Below are 13,461 nucleotides of genomic sequence, written 5' to 3' on the forward strand. Positions count from 1 at the left end.
CCTGGCTTGAGAAACACGTTCTCAGAGACTTACTTTGAGTCATTATTTAGGGAGCACACACATATTATGATTGAATTCAAATGAGCCATTTTAATCTAGATTAATCTAGATTAATTCCAAAATTAATCTAGATTAATCTAGATTAAAAAAATGTATCTATGCCCACCTCTAGTTTAAACTCATTGCCATGTACAACTCTTTCTGACATGAAGCGTCATAATTACTCAAAGCAATGAAAACAAAACAGTTATTGCAAGAAACTAAGTTGCATGTCCCGTCCAATATCCACAGACTATTGCATGAATATATAACCACTGTTGTCCATCAGTGTCTATGTATTTGGTGCTTGGTATTGGTTCTGTTAACATGTGAGAGGCTGAAGTTATATCTGTTTGTAAGGAGCACCAAAGCCTAGACAACAAGATGTACATGTAGGTTAAGTGAGGAAGAAACCATCCTTACACTAACTGTTCATATATTTCACCATTACAGTTTATTTAGTAGCTACCGTGTGCATCTGCCACAAGAAGTTGATGCAGATTCAGCGTTCTTTATACATGTGGAGCTGGATGTATTTTATATCACACTTTCGCTTTGTCCATTATTCTTATAGGTTGTTAGTGTGTGTGTGTGAGTGTGTGTGTGTGTGTGTGTGTGTGTGTGTGTGTGTGTGTGTCTAGCCATAAATGCTTTTCCTCATTGTAAACATGGCATCAATGTGTGTTTGTCAGGTGACAGAAGCGACCCGACCGTGTGCTAGCTCAGACAGAGGAGGAGAGGCATCACCAGGGCCTTCAAGAAGCTTGGAGCTTAAGGGTGAAGGAAGCGTTCTGGTAATGGCTCACATTCATTCATTTATTCAGTTCATTTGTCATTCATCGGTTTGTTCATTATTTATTTGATGTTGTAGTAAGAAGCATCTTCACTTATTCACAACAATGATTGTCCTCTGCAGCAGGACTCTAGTGACTGGACTCAAGTTGAACCTGAAGTGAACAGAACAGATGCAGACGAGGCTCCAACTTACAGGTAAAAATAACATTCTAAATATGGCGTCACAGCAAAATCCAACTGTAGAAAGAATTAACGCTTGGTTAGTTTCGAACACAAGTTAACTAAAATATTTCTCAGTAAGCTTAGTTAGATAGACAGAGAGAAAAACAGACAGAGAACCTCTATTTTACTTTCTCCACAATCATGTTTCATAGTTTGTATGTCTTTGGTATTAATGTACATCTCGAACATAATAAAAAAACGTTTTACCTGCTTCTTCTGTTCATATATTCTATTTCTTCTAATGTAGTATTTTGCATGAACACAAATGCATTTGTTTTCTCCTTCACCACTCAGTCTACAGTCAGAAGCAGGAAACTTTGAATGTAGTGTCTCCAGCCTGCGCTGGGTCTGTAAGGAAAACGTCAGCTTCAAGTTCCAGTTTCGCTCTTGGGAGGAACACATGGAGAGGATGAAAAGCATCAAATTCATGCCAGCAAGCTCCCTCATGGACATCACAGTCATTGCTGGGAAGTTACATGAAGTGTACCTGCCACACTGGATCTGCATAGGTAAATGTTCGTAATAAATATACTAACTTTTAAAATCTCTGGTAGCTTACTGTATATAGAGGCTCTGTCCTCTTCACAGCAGACCTGGGTTAGAGTCCGACCTGTGGTCAGTTCTCTGCATGTCATTCCGCTCTCTGACCCATTCCATCTCTGTCTCTTTGCACTATAAATAAAAGCATTGAAAATGCCCAAAAAGTCATTTTAAAAAAATCGAAAAAAAAAAATTATATCCTTTTCTTATCACTAATTGTTTGTGTTTGTATTTTGTGCAGATGAGAACCCTGAAATAATAAAAGACTTTGCAGTCCTACACATCGATGACTGTGGAGATGCCGTGGAGAAAGTGTCTGAGGTCACAGCGACCCATGTCAAGTTACCTGAACCAGTTTTCTCTCTGAGAGGAGTCCTGATGAAGCTGATCGGTATTCGGAAAATACGCTGCAACGTGTTGATTTACTACCGACCCAACACACCATTCCTCAAACTACATGTTTACCTCATCCCACGCGATCAAGCTGTGAAGGAGGTGGTTAAATATCTTACTGTCAAACATGAGAAACATTAGATCTGAATTAGGAACTGTGTTGACAAAGACAGAAAGAGTTGTACTCTCTCAGCAGATTTCTGGTAGTTGCCTGGATTTATGGATAGCTTCCTAAAACAGATCAGCTGTTTCTGAAAAGTTTTACTAGAACTATTGGTATGAACTGACAATGTAGGTGTTTCATAAATATTACTTGCTTTATGAATGTACTTAAAGCTGGGGTATATGATTTCTGATTGGTCGAAGTGAACATGAGCGGTACACTTTGACCAATCAGAGCGAGGCTTCGATTCTTAAAAAAAAAAAGAAAAAAGGAAAATCCGATACTCTGTTCTTATTGGCTGTTGGGACTGTCCATTCACTTTGGCACCGACGTTGTTGGTGTAGAGCGTGTCAAGGAGGGACCATAGGGGAGGGACCAAAGAGAACAAGTGGAGCGGTTGAGGTATTTGTATTCGAATCTCTATCCCAACTGCTATTTTCTCCCCAAATCATATACCCCAGCTTTAAAACACAGATGACGATAGTCACCTCTATAACCTTGAAGCAGCTTTAGGCTTATAATGCTTTTTCCCTCCAGAAAATGCACAAGGAGAAGAAGGACAACGGGTACAAAACGATCGAAAAGCCACCCCCAGAAACGTTCCTGAAAATGGAGCAAGGATTTCACCTGACAGCAGACATAGACGCAGATATTTCCCCAGAGGTAAAGTTTGTACTGTCTGTCATCAATTAAATGGCAGCACGGGGCCTTATGCATTTCATTTGGCTCACTTTGACGTGATACACTGGCATGTTTTACTGTCACCGTAGCGTTTAGCCAGACAGTTATTAACCTGGTTTGATCAGGGGAATCCTTTGTTTGTTTACTCCTGAACTTGACTAACTCCTCTCTTTTTATGTTGTATTTGTTTAGGAGGATGAGGGGGTAACTCTCAGACATGACAGCAGTGACCCAAGTTTCTTTGAAGTTTACATTGAACAACAGCCAGACAGAGACTTCTGCCTTTCACTGCTAAAACGGTCACCCTCACCCTCCTCTGTGCCTTCAGCAGTATGGAAAAGGAAAATTCGAAAAGGTTAGTAGGTATTGTTACACCACTCAGACATTAGTAGTGTATAAAAGTTCAGTTGAATTCATCCACAGCAAGACTTATCACAAAACAGCGAATTCAAGAGTACATCCCCGCGTACACACACATTCCGTGTTATATCATGGCTCTGACTACAACCTGAAACGTGTCTTATTCAGCAATTCACTACTAATGTAGCCACCTACTGGCAAGGGGCAGAAATGCATAACCTTTAATAAAACTATATGCCTCAATGCATTACTAAACAGAATACAGATTAAATTATATATTACGGGTAGACAAATAAAAATAGTTTTACAAGCGGTATTTCCAGGTGCTACATTCTCAAACAGTATTACTGCTCTATGAAAGCATTCTGTGTTATACCTGGAACTAGATATTTAATAGATTCCATGTCAATAAGAAATGAAAGAGAGACAAATAATGTCCAAACACCTAGGCATACTGAAAATAAACTTGCTGCTGTGTAGGTTTACTAATGTACTTGTAGCAATGTGTTTTGTGTTGACGTGCCATCTCATACATTATAATGAGGAAATTACAGTTGACTTATTCTATGAAAAGTGAGATACTTTGAAATAAACTGCTATTTTCTATTCATTAGCTGCCCCTTGGTGCCTTCTTTCATTCCCAAGTTTAGTTTTATTTCCCACTGTTATGTAGATGAAATGCAGCTATATGTTACCAATTTTGCCAAACGATAATTCTCAGAAATCGAATCTTGAAGAGTGTCTGGAGGTCATCTAGCTTCCTGATCCTAAATGCAGATAAAACTAAACTGTTAACGGTTGGTCCTCCTGGCAAGAGTTGCCTGTTACAGGACAACACGGCCCCGACATTTGAAAACTATATATTTCCCATAACCTCTCCATCAAAAACCTTGGTGTCACTTTTGTTTCCTCTCTTGCATTCTACCTGCATATTAAAGATATTTCTAGATTAGTATTGTTAATGCAAAACATAGAACCACAACATAAGCTGTCCATATTTAGCTCTGTTCTGCATTTTATTTCAGATGACTATCAAATCCCTGCTCGTTCAGAAGGTAAGATACTGCGTGTGTGTGTGTGTGTGTGTGTGTGTGTGTGTGTGTGTGTGTGTGTGTGTGTGTGTGTGTAAGTTCAAACATGACAAAGCAGGTTGTAAACAGTCTGTAAGTACATTATTATCTTATTTCTATATAACAATTCATATTTGTGTTACTATCTGAACAGAAAAGGGGAAAATAATTGAACTGAACACAACTTCAAAGTTAAATAAAATACTAGTAAACACTGATATCAGATCGAAGCAGATTTGGAGCGTTTTAATTTAGAATGCTGATTGATTCGAGAGCGATGTCTTAACCATCTCTACAGCTATCTTTGGTTCAGTAGTGGTCACAGCGTAGCATGAAATACATCTGTTTTACTGTGTGTAGAAACAGGACTATAAACACTAGACTAAGGCAGATCCTTTATTGAGTTATTTTACTTTTCTCTTCATTTCTTTCAGCTGCAGGCCCCTCAGCTGGAGCAGCTGGAGTCAATCTCATGGCAGACGGTAGGTGGACATGTAGTGAGACGTCTCCTCTGTAAATGACTTGTTCTCTGCTTTAGTCACTGATCAGACTGTCTAGAAGGAATCTGATATAAAATGTTCTTCATTGGTCATTTAACCTTCAGTGCATTTTAGGACTTTTTTGGTACATTTTGGTTTTTCATTTTACAACTGCTGAGGCTGTGTTCATTCACATGGCTTCATATTTGGTCAAGGCCAAGGTTTTCTGAGCAATTTATGAATTTTAACCTCAATTCATGTTTGTAATTTTAATCTTTTCGGCTCAAGAAAAGGTGACAGAAACCATTCCTGTAACTCAAGAGACAAAGGTCTCTCATCCAGGTTAGCTTAACTCAAACTCTGGTAGTCAAGGGGAGCAGGTCAAAAGATAAACTTCACAACATCACTAAACTAAACGCTCCTGTGTGCTTGTTGGGACGCGGTTTATTCACCACCTTATGTTGGGCTCTAGATCTTTACACATGTTGTCATTTTAGAATCAAATACAAACTGGAAGGAAACCAGGAAGTGCCGTGGTGAAGTTGGTTTGAAGTTGGATATTCAACTTTTTGTTTTAAATTTTAAACTTAAAAATGTAACACTGTTCATCTTAATCCCTGTTGTTTAGGTCTTTAAACGTTTCATTTAAACCCCATTAGCTTCTATATACAGTATGAAAGCACTTAACTGTATTAATTAATGCAATACACAATCATATACAGTATATATATATATATATATACATTCTAAGTATAGTAACACATCATTCTGAACTATAGAAACCACCGTTACACAATCTGAAGTCCTTTCCTCAGAAAGTCATGAATTGTCAGTTTGATATTTGATGAATGTCGTCTGCATTTTGAATATAGAAAGTATAAGTGTTATAGCATCTTCAAATGAAACCTGTCTTCAAAATAAATGTTTTAACTTGGTAAATCCAGTCAGTCTTTGGAGATAAATGTATTTTTTTGCATTTTACAGGCGCAGACTTTGTGGACAAACATAAAGTCCAGCTGATCCAGAAAGTGAGCAACATTGAACCCATTTTGGATGAACTCCTTGATCAAGAAGTCCTCCAACAAGAGAGTTATGATGTAATAAGGGCCATGTCTACCTCTCAGGACAAGATGAGGAAGCTCTATAGATGTTTGAGTAGTGTTAACGCTAAAGACATCTTCTACGAAAGCCTTAAGGTACATGAGCGATATCTCACTGATGAGCTTTGGAGAACGACGTGAATGTTGTGGTGAAATCCTTATTCAGACCAAACGTAGTCTACACTGAACAACATGTTATTTAAACATTGTGTGTCTGTGAGGGGTTTATAAACATTCAACCTTAAACACTTAATCAAAGTTGTTTCCTGTAATTTTACCTTTGCATGAGTTACAATTTGTTTGAGGAATTGGGACGCTTTTCACTGGGGACAAAATGACCCAGATAAATTGGTGATTTTACAAAGCACTATTTAAAAGAGAAACAGAAAACAATGATATGAAGACATTAGGAACAATTCGCTTGACAATGTTGGAAAAATGTTAAATGGAATAAAGCACCTGTGAAATATGACAAACAGTTTATCTCAGTCGGCAGAACGATTGTTAAAACAGGAATATCATAATTATTATCCTCAAGGTTTTTGGGTAAAGAAAGTTTAACCTTCATTGATGTTATAAGATTGTATTAATGACTTGTCTCTCTCTCTCTTGTGGGGTGATTCCAAATGTTTTTCCTATATTGAAATGTGAGAGCAGTAGGCACTGGTCAACAGTTTGTTCTTAATGATAACAACGGAACAGAGTCACACAGAAGAATATCTGTTTAAAACGTGTTAACTGCTTAAAGGGTTCATATGGTTTTGCATTTATATACTGATGTATGTTTTCAATCAGCCTATGGTTTGTATCATTCCTGCCTCTTTACTGTTAGATTTTTATCATTTCAACATATTTTGAATACATTCCTGTTGCACTCTGAAGTTGTATGCTCTTGAAGGGTTGAGATCCTGAGGGGGGACCTGGGTTGAATTGACAGTGTCTGTGTGCTTAGAGCAGGTAACATGCTCACAGCTAAACCTAGATATGAGGCCTGTGTCTGTAGAAGACCGGATGTGTGTCAAAAGAGCAGCTGCAGGTGGAGGACAGAAAGTCAAGGTCAAAGTCAAATGTATTTCTATAGCACATTTAAAAACAACATCAGTTGACCAAAGTGCTGTAAAAGATACAATACAAAATAACATATACATGAAAAAAAAGGTAGGAGTCTCAACTTATGTTAAAGGCCAATGCAAAAAAAGTGAGTCTTCATCAACGTTTTAAACTGTTTAAAAAAGAAAGAAAGAAAGAAAAAATTATGTTTATTCATATGCCATTTAGCCAATCGATTGCTTGTGTTTCATTGTGTGACCGTATATGTCCTGATTGTAACCTCAAAAAGGGAAAGTTATGAAATCAAGGCTCTGTAGAAGCTTATGGGTTTGGCTTTCCAGGTTGTTCAGAACATTTGACTTTTTTAAATTTGATTTTTGGAATCTCGTCTTTTGAATCATTTTATATTGATTGAATAATTTTGTATATTTTTTCGAAGATCGCCGAATAAAACCATCTTTTGATTTACTGAAAAGACGGAATTGTCAATCCTCCTTTTTGCTTCTTCACACCAAGTCGCTCTGGAAGATGCCCTGACCCTGCTGCTCATGGGGGGAGGGATGGGGGGGGGGGGGTTGTGATACCAAATAATTACTGTTGATTATGTTTGTATTTTGACTGGTGGTTAGAGACACAGTTGAATCATTCTCGCTCACTACTGCATATCTGACTCTAGAGGGGGCTGTCTGATAAATAAGTTTGGTTTGGTGCTGCACAAATCATTTTCTGCTTCATAAGGCCGTTTGGAGAGACAGAGATGAAATGTGGCAGAGAAGGGAATGACATGCAGAGAACGACCCGGGCTGGATTCTAAATGAGCCTCTATGGGGGGGCTATGACCACGGAGCACACCTTTAGCACATTTCTCACAAGGAATGCGACCCAATCCGCTTTACAGACAGGCAAAAGGGCCCAATCCGCTTTACAGACAGGCAAAAGGACCCAATGCGCTTTACAGACAGGCTAAAGGAGCAATAAAGTGAGTCAAATAAAAAAAACACAATAAAAAGCAGCACATAGAAAACAGAGATAAATGAATGCATTTGCAACCTGCAACTACTGCGTGGAAGTTGTGAAGATAAAGTGCTTTGAAAAAATGCACTGTTGTCTGCCTTGTTCTCCAGCCGATTCTGACAGTTATAAGTGTCCGATAACAGTGTCTCAGAGGCGGATACATGCCGCGCTTAATGCCGCCACTTCTGCGTCCTGCTGCTGGAGAGACCGCACAGACAGGTGCCCACCCATTGACTGTTGACAGTGTTCACGTCAAATAAATAATACTGTCAATGTAGAGCATGTTCACGGTGTGTTAGGCGGCTTATATGAACAACATGAGGGCTGAGAATATTGATCAGATAAATGATTGATCACACGCTGTGACACGCTTTCTTCAGTCGGAGCTGCAGTGTGAAGAGACGAAAAACTCAAATACGCTTCTTTTTATTTCAACAGTGGCCCTAATTCGCAGTCGTCTAAATCCATGTTGAAGCTGGGGTGGAGGATTTGGGGAGAAAATGGCAGTTGGGATAGAGATTCGAATTCAAATACCTCAACCGCTCCACTTGTTCTCTTTGGTCCCTCCCCTATGGTCCCTCTCTGACACGCTCTACACCAACAAAGTCGTGCCAAAGTGAATGGACAGTCCCAACAGCCAATAAGAACAGAGAATCTGAGCCTCGCTCTGATTGGTCAAAGTGTACAGCTCATGTTAACTTTGACCTATCAGAAATCACATACCCCAGTTTTAATGTTTTTTTTTTTTTTTTCATCATACCTCATCCTGTTTGCCAGACGTGTGACGAAATGCGACAAAGGAGGAGTTTCCCCCGTATTTATAGCATGGGCCTATTACGAAATAAATGTATAAGATTTATAGTTATATAGATTTATAGTCACGGCGCTATGACATTTTGGTAATTTGCAGAGATAATTTATGTTTTCCTGTGACGTATTCCTTCACATCGGTGACGTTGACCAATAGGAGCACGGAGCGCTAGAAACCAACACGACGGTTGGTGGAAGAAAAGAGAGGAGAGAAGTTGCCGGTGTAATAATTATTACCTCCATGGAGCCGTTAGGTGGAAATATGATTATGTTTGTTTTTTATGGAAACAACACGCCTGTCTTTGTGATGTGTCAACGAGGGACGACCAGGACAGGGTTAAAACAGAAGAATACTGACGAGAGAAGGAAATATCAGAGGCACTTCAGAGAAACGGTGAGTAAACTGCCGTTAACTGCCGATGGTTAACGTCAAGCTAGCAAATCATTCATTGTCTCCATGGTAACAGCTATCAGTAAAGTGCTAATAATAATTTACCGGTAGACTACTCGAGTTAACACGGTTAAATAGCACAGTGTAAAATAAATATATTACAAGTACATGTCCAATGGTGACCAATGTAGTCTTATTTTCTGTAATTTCTCTCGGCCAAGTAATGGCACAAATGTTAATCGAAATAATCGTATGTATCCTTTCAGTTCCTTACATGAACCATTTAATTGGGCTTACAACTCATATTAAGAATTTTTCAACTTTATTTTTTATTTATTATAGCGCCACCATGGGGAGAAGGGTGGCTCATTATTCTTGGGAATCTTTTTTTACACCATTTCCAGCCATTTGGCAACAATCATGTTTCTAGCTCTTTCATGGTGTTTGTATCGTCTCTGCATTAGATGACTCTTACCTGTGTGTTAATGGCAACTGGCAGAAATGACAGTGGACAAATAACTCACTTTATAAAAACTTTTTTTTCTTTTTCATTGTTCTTTTGCCTTTGTCCTTGTTGATTAAATAAACTCTGGCCATCACTCCAGCAAAGGTAAGGAGAGGTAATACGCCTTTAACACTGTGTGCCTCCCACCATGACATAAAAAGAGGAAGAAGGAAATGGAAGGCACAGCTAGAGGGAGGAAACCGAACCCAGCTCTCAACAGAACAGAGCAACACATTACAACAACATGCAAAAGTAAAAAATACAGGTACGTTAATTTCTTTGTACAACTGTTAACAACAAACTTTAAACAGCAAATAACAACTGAGAAATCTGTGTGTATTGAGTCTGTGTCAAATCATTCCTTCCTGTCTGTATCAATGGCAACTGGCAGAGAAAAGTACTCATATTAAAACAGTTTTTGTTGTTGTTGTCCTTATTCCTCTGTCATAGAGAGGTAATAAACCTTTAACCCTGGGTGTCACCGCCATTAAACAAAGACAAGAGAAAGAAGGAAATAGAAGGCACAGCTAGAGGGAGGGAACCCAGCTCTCAACAGAGCAACAAGCTACAACATGCAGAAGTATAAAAACCAGGTACGTCCAATTCTTTGTAAAACTATAAACAACTATAGAATGCAAATAATGACTGAATAATCTGTTTATTGAGTCTGTGTAAAATGTGGACTAGCTGAAATATTACCAATCACACATTTTTTCACAGCTACAAAGCAAGTCAAAACACAGCAGCCACAGACAGACAGTAGACAGTGTCTAACTGAAGTCTGACTATTTTATGGATTTAAACAAAGTTTGTCATTATGATCGCTGGAAAATGTGTGTCTCTGTCTGTCTGTCTGTCTGTCTGTCTGTCTGTCTGTCTGTCTGTCTGTCTGTCTGTCTGTCTGTCTGTTTGTCTGTCTTTTTCCAGTGTTAAAGGTTACCTCTCAGACTGCAGAAGATGAGTGATGTGGAGGAAGAGGACCAGTCTAAAAGAAAACCCTCAGTCCTCAGTTATGAACCTGGACCTTCAGGCACAAAGTAAGAGACTGTTTCTACTGTTAACTGAGTGAATAGGATTCAGTAATGTGATGACTTCAAACATGTAGATGTAGAAAGTCTGCACTAATAATAAGATAAGAAGAATTAAACAAGGTTTTGTCATCAAATCTTGATAAAATCTTGAGATCACAGTTTATTTTAGTCATTATCATGAGATATTGAATAATCAATCTGTTATCACAAAAGGTCTTTCATCTTATGTTCAGTATCTCGTGATCTAAAGGAGGGGTAATTAACACCGTAAATACTTATTGAATAAAAACTGCAAACATGGCCCTTTTAGGCTTCCGTACATGATGTCATTAAAGTGTTAGTGTTGTCTCTGCTCTTTACAAAGACTGATGATCTGTGTAAAACATTGTTGTTTCCACAGACAGAGATCAGGGTCTCCAGACTCCGGCTGTCTGTCTATGAAGAGTGACCGGTCCAAAGGGAAACCTCCAGACTCCAGCCATGAACCTGGACCCTCACACACACAGTAAGAGACTGTTTCTGCTTTAAACTGAGTGAATAGGATTCAGTGTTAAATGTTATCTGATGATCTACACTACAACATTGTCTTTTTATATTGCTTAATATATTTTACAGTGTTTCCCCTAGAATTTTTTTAAAGCCCGGTGGTAAGAGCTGATAAAGAGTATGCGCGCCGCGTGCGTACCAAATTTCTAGAAGAAATTGACCAAAACGAACCCCATTTGGGATGAGCCTCTTTTGACAGCCCGTTAAAAATGAGGGCATAGGGTTATGCTTTCACATTCAGTACATTTGTACATGTGGTGTTTCTCACAGGATTTTTAGATCCTGCTGGGTGAGAATGGACCTTCTGGGGTCTGGGGGCATGCCCCTGCAGAAGAAAACCTTATCATTTTTAAAGTTAAATACATCAATCTGGTGCACTTTGAGAGGTGAAATCTGATTAATTATGTGCTCTGTATACAACTGTCATATGTCCTGCCTATAACTATTTTCTGTAATAATTTGGAGACACAAGCCATGTAAACTATTCAAGAAAAACACGTGGATTTCAATAAAAAACTATAAACACTAAGATCTAAAATAGACAGGTCATGTCTAGACTCATTTCTGGAATAATCTGAATCACCTCTCCTTGAAGCTAGCCTATTGAATTTTTTTTTTTTTTTTATGCCTTGTTGAAAATAAATGAATTAACATAGGCTACACATCATGATTAGCCTATCAACATGTGTGCTACATAAGGCAAATTCCCTATTCCGACCATTATATTTCATCTAGCCTATTTCTCAATTAGTGTTATCTCAGCTCTTTACAAAGACGAATGATCTGTGTAAAACATTGTTGTTTCCACAGACAGAGATCAGGGTCTCCAGACTCCGGCTGTCTGTCTATGAAGAGTGACCGGTCCAAAGGGAAACCTCCAGACTCCAGCCATGAACCTGGACCCTCACACACACAGTAAGAGACTGTTTCTGCTTTAAACTGAGTGAATAGGATTCAGTGTTAAATGCTATCTGATTATCTACACTACAACATTGTCTTTTTATATTGCTTAATATATTTTATATTTGTTCTAATTTTGTCACTAGGGAATATCCTGATCTAGTTGTATTTTCCTTCTGATCCTGATCCGAGTTCTTTATCCGCCACATACAGAGTACAAGTTGATACTTATGTTTTTAGATTTAATTTAGACCAGTCGACTAGTCTATGAGCAAAAAAACATTGGGAAAACAAAGCCAAATGTAGCCTAAACTAATAAGATTCAAACGTTTTAGGAGCTCTTTAGACTTAACATTCTAATAGACAAGCCATTAATGAAAATGCAAAAGTAACTATTTCTGTTTATTATTAAGACACATTAAGATAACTGCCCTGTCATCGGACACTCGTGGGCTACCAATACTACACGGGCTATTTCCAAGCATAGGCCTACGTGAACACGTCGCACACGGACAATCTGCTGATGTTTAACATCACTGTCGGTGTTATTATTTCTAATGGTTCCTAATTAACCAACTCACTTTCACAAAGTTTGCATTTTACTCTAGTCTCTAAAAACTGCTCAAAGTGACAGTGCTTTTCTGTCTCTTTACCTGCGCATGTTACCACGTCATAAAACAAGGCCTAAGTAACGTTAAAACGATTTTACTTGAGTATTTGTCTCCCGTTTAGTGTCACACCCTTAGTAGAAAGTTTTCACTCTCAAATATATATTTTTTCCAGCTGTAGATAATAATGAGAGAATAATAACAGAATACAATTAAGTTTGTGTTCATTTTATCAGGTTCATGTTAAGTCCAGGGTCTCCAGACTACGACTATCTATCTATGAAGAGTGACTGTTCCAAAGAGGACCCTCCAGACGTGAGCAGTGAACCTGGACCCTCAGACACAAAGTAAGAGACTGTTTCTATTTTGGGACATTGAAGCGACTGTAGATATTGGTCTGTCTTTGTCCAGTTTGTGATTTGACCCTTTTTAAGGAGTGTGATTTTGTTCCATTCATTTAAGAGGAAACATGAATCATCACTGATTTATTATGATATTGAATACATATATAGGGAAAGAGCTGCATTAAACTAGTGAGCCATGGGTTGGCCTCCACTAATGTAATGTGTTATAAAGAAAGTGCTGATCTCCACAGAGAGGAGCAGCCGTCCTGCTGTGCTTTGTGTCAGGACGTCCTGAAGGATCCAGTCTCTACCAGCTCTGGACAATGGTTCTGCAGACAGTGCTTCACCTCAGCCAGTCAGACCAGCACTGTACATGGTAAGACTGTAGATCTGTCAGCTGGAGTCATCATGTCTGAACAC

At 38.6% G+C, this 13,461-nt stretch overlaps 3 protein-coding genes across 14 annotated transcripts in view; 2 read left to right on the top strand and 1 right to left on the bottom strand.

Moving 5' to 3' along the window:
* The window catches only part of LOC307260012 (NACHT, LRR and PYD domains-containing protein 12-like), a 35,297-nt gene extending 28,127 nt beyond the window's left edge, over positions 1 to 7,170 (top strand). Inside the window, exons 13-21 of the mRNA XM_080040119.1 lie at positions 732 to 833; positions 956 to 1,029; positions 1,351 to 1,565; positions 1,838 to 2,091; positions 2,690 to 2,815; positions 3,026 to 3,188; positions 4,219 to 4,248; positions 4,698 to 4,745; positions 5,727 to 7,170. Coding sequence (XP_079896245.1) covers positions 732 to 833; positions 956 to 1,029; positions 1,351 to 1,565; positions 1,838 to 2,091; positions 2,690 to 2,815; positions 3,026 to 3,188; positions 4,219 to 4,248; positions 4,698 to 4,745; positions 5,727 to 5,983 — 1,269 coding nt within the window. The 3' untranslated portion in view covers positions 5,984 to 7,170. The remainder of the gene's footprint in view (positions 1 to 731; positions 834 to 955; positions 1,030 to 1,350; positions 1,566 to 1,837; positions 2,092 to 2,689; positions 2,816 to 3,025; positions 3,189 to 4,218; positions 4,249 to 4,697; positions 4,746 to 5,726) is intronic.
* The window catches only part of LOC307260013 (uncharacterized protein), a 491,510-nt gene that overhangs the window by 421,882 nt on the left and 56,167 nt on the right, over positions 1 to 13,461 (bottom strand). The window lies entirely within an intron of this gene.
* The window catches only part of LOC307260010 (NACHT, LRR and PYD domains-containing protein 12-like), a 78,030-nt gene that overhangs the window by 27,414 nt on the left and 37,155 nt on the right, over positions 1 to 13,461 (top strand). For 9 of the 10 annotated variants that reach the window (XR_013845171.1, XR_013845172.1, XM_080040110.1 and 6 more), the window contains exons 1-7: positions 9,771 to 9,877; positions 10,063 to 10,205; positions 10,540 to 10,649; positions 11,044 to 11,148; positions 12,000 to 12,104; positions 12,934 to 13,044; positions 13,293 to 13,417. Coding sequence is in view for 8 of the 10 variants with exons in the window: in XM_080040110.1 (XP_079896236.1) it covers positions 10,570 to 10,649; positions 11,044 to 11,148; positions 12,000 to 12,104; positions 12,934 to 13,044; positions 13,293 to 13,417 (526 nt within the window). In the remaining 2 variants the exon portion in view is untranslated. Of the gene's footprint in view, positions 1 to 9,770; positions 9,878 to 10,062; positions 10,206 to 10,539; positions 10,650 to 11,043; positions 11,149 to 11,999; positions 12,105 to 12,933; positions 13,045 to 13,292; positions 13,418 to 13,461 lie in introns of those variants that run through there. The other variant, XM_080040112.1, reaches the window with a different exon arrangement.

The sequence above is a fragment of the Ammodytes marinus genome (genome assembly GCF_949987685.1).
Source record: "Ammodytes marinus genome assembly, chromosome: 13".
NCBI lineage: Eukaryota > Metazoa > Chordata > Actinopteri > Uranoscopiformes > Ammodytidae > Ammodytes > Ammodytes marinus.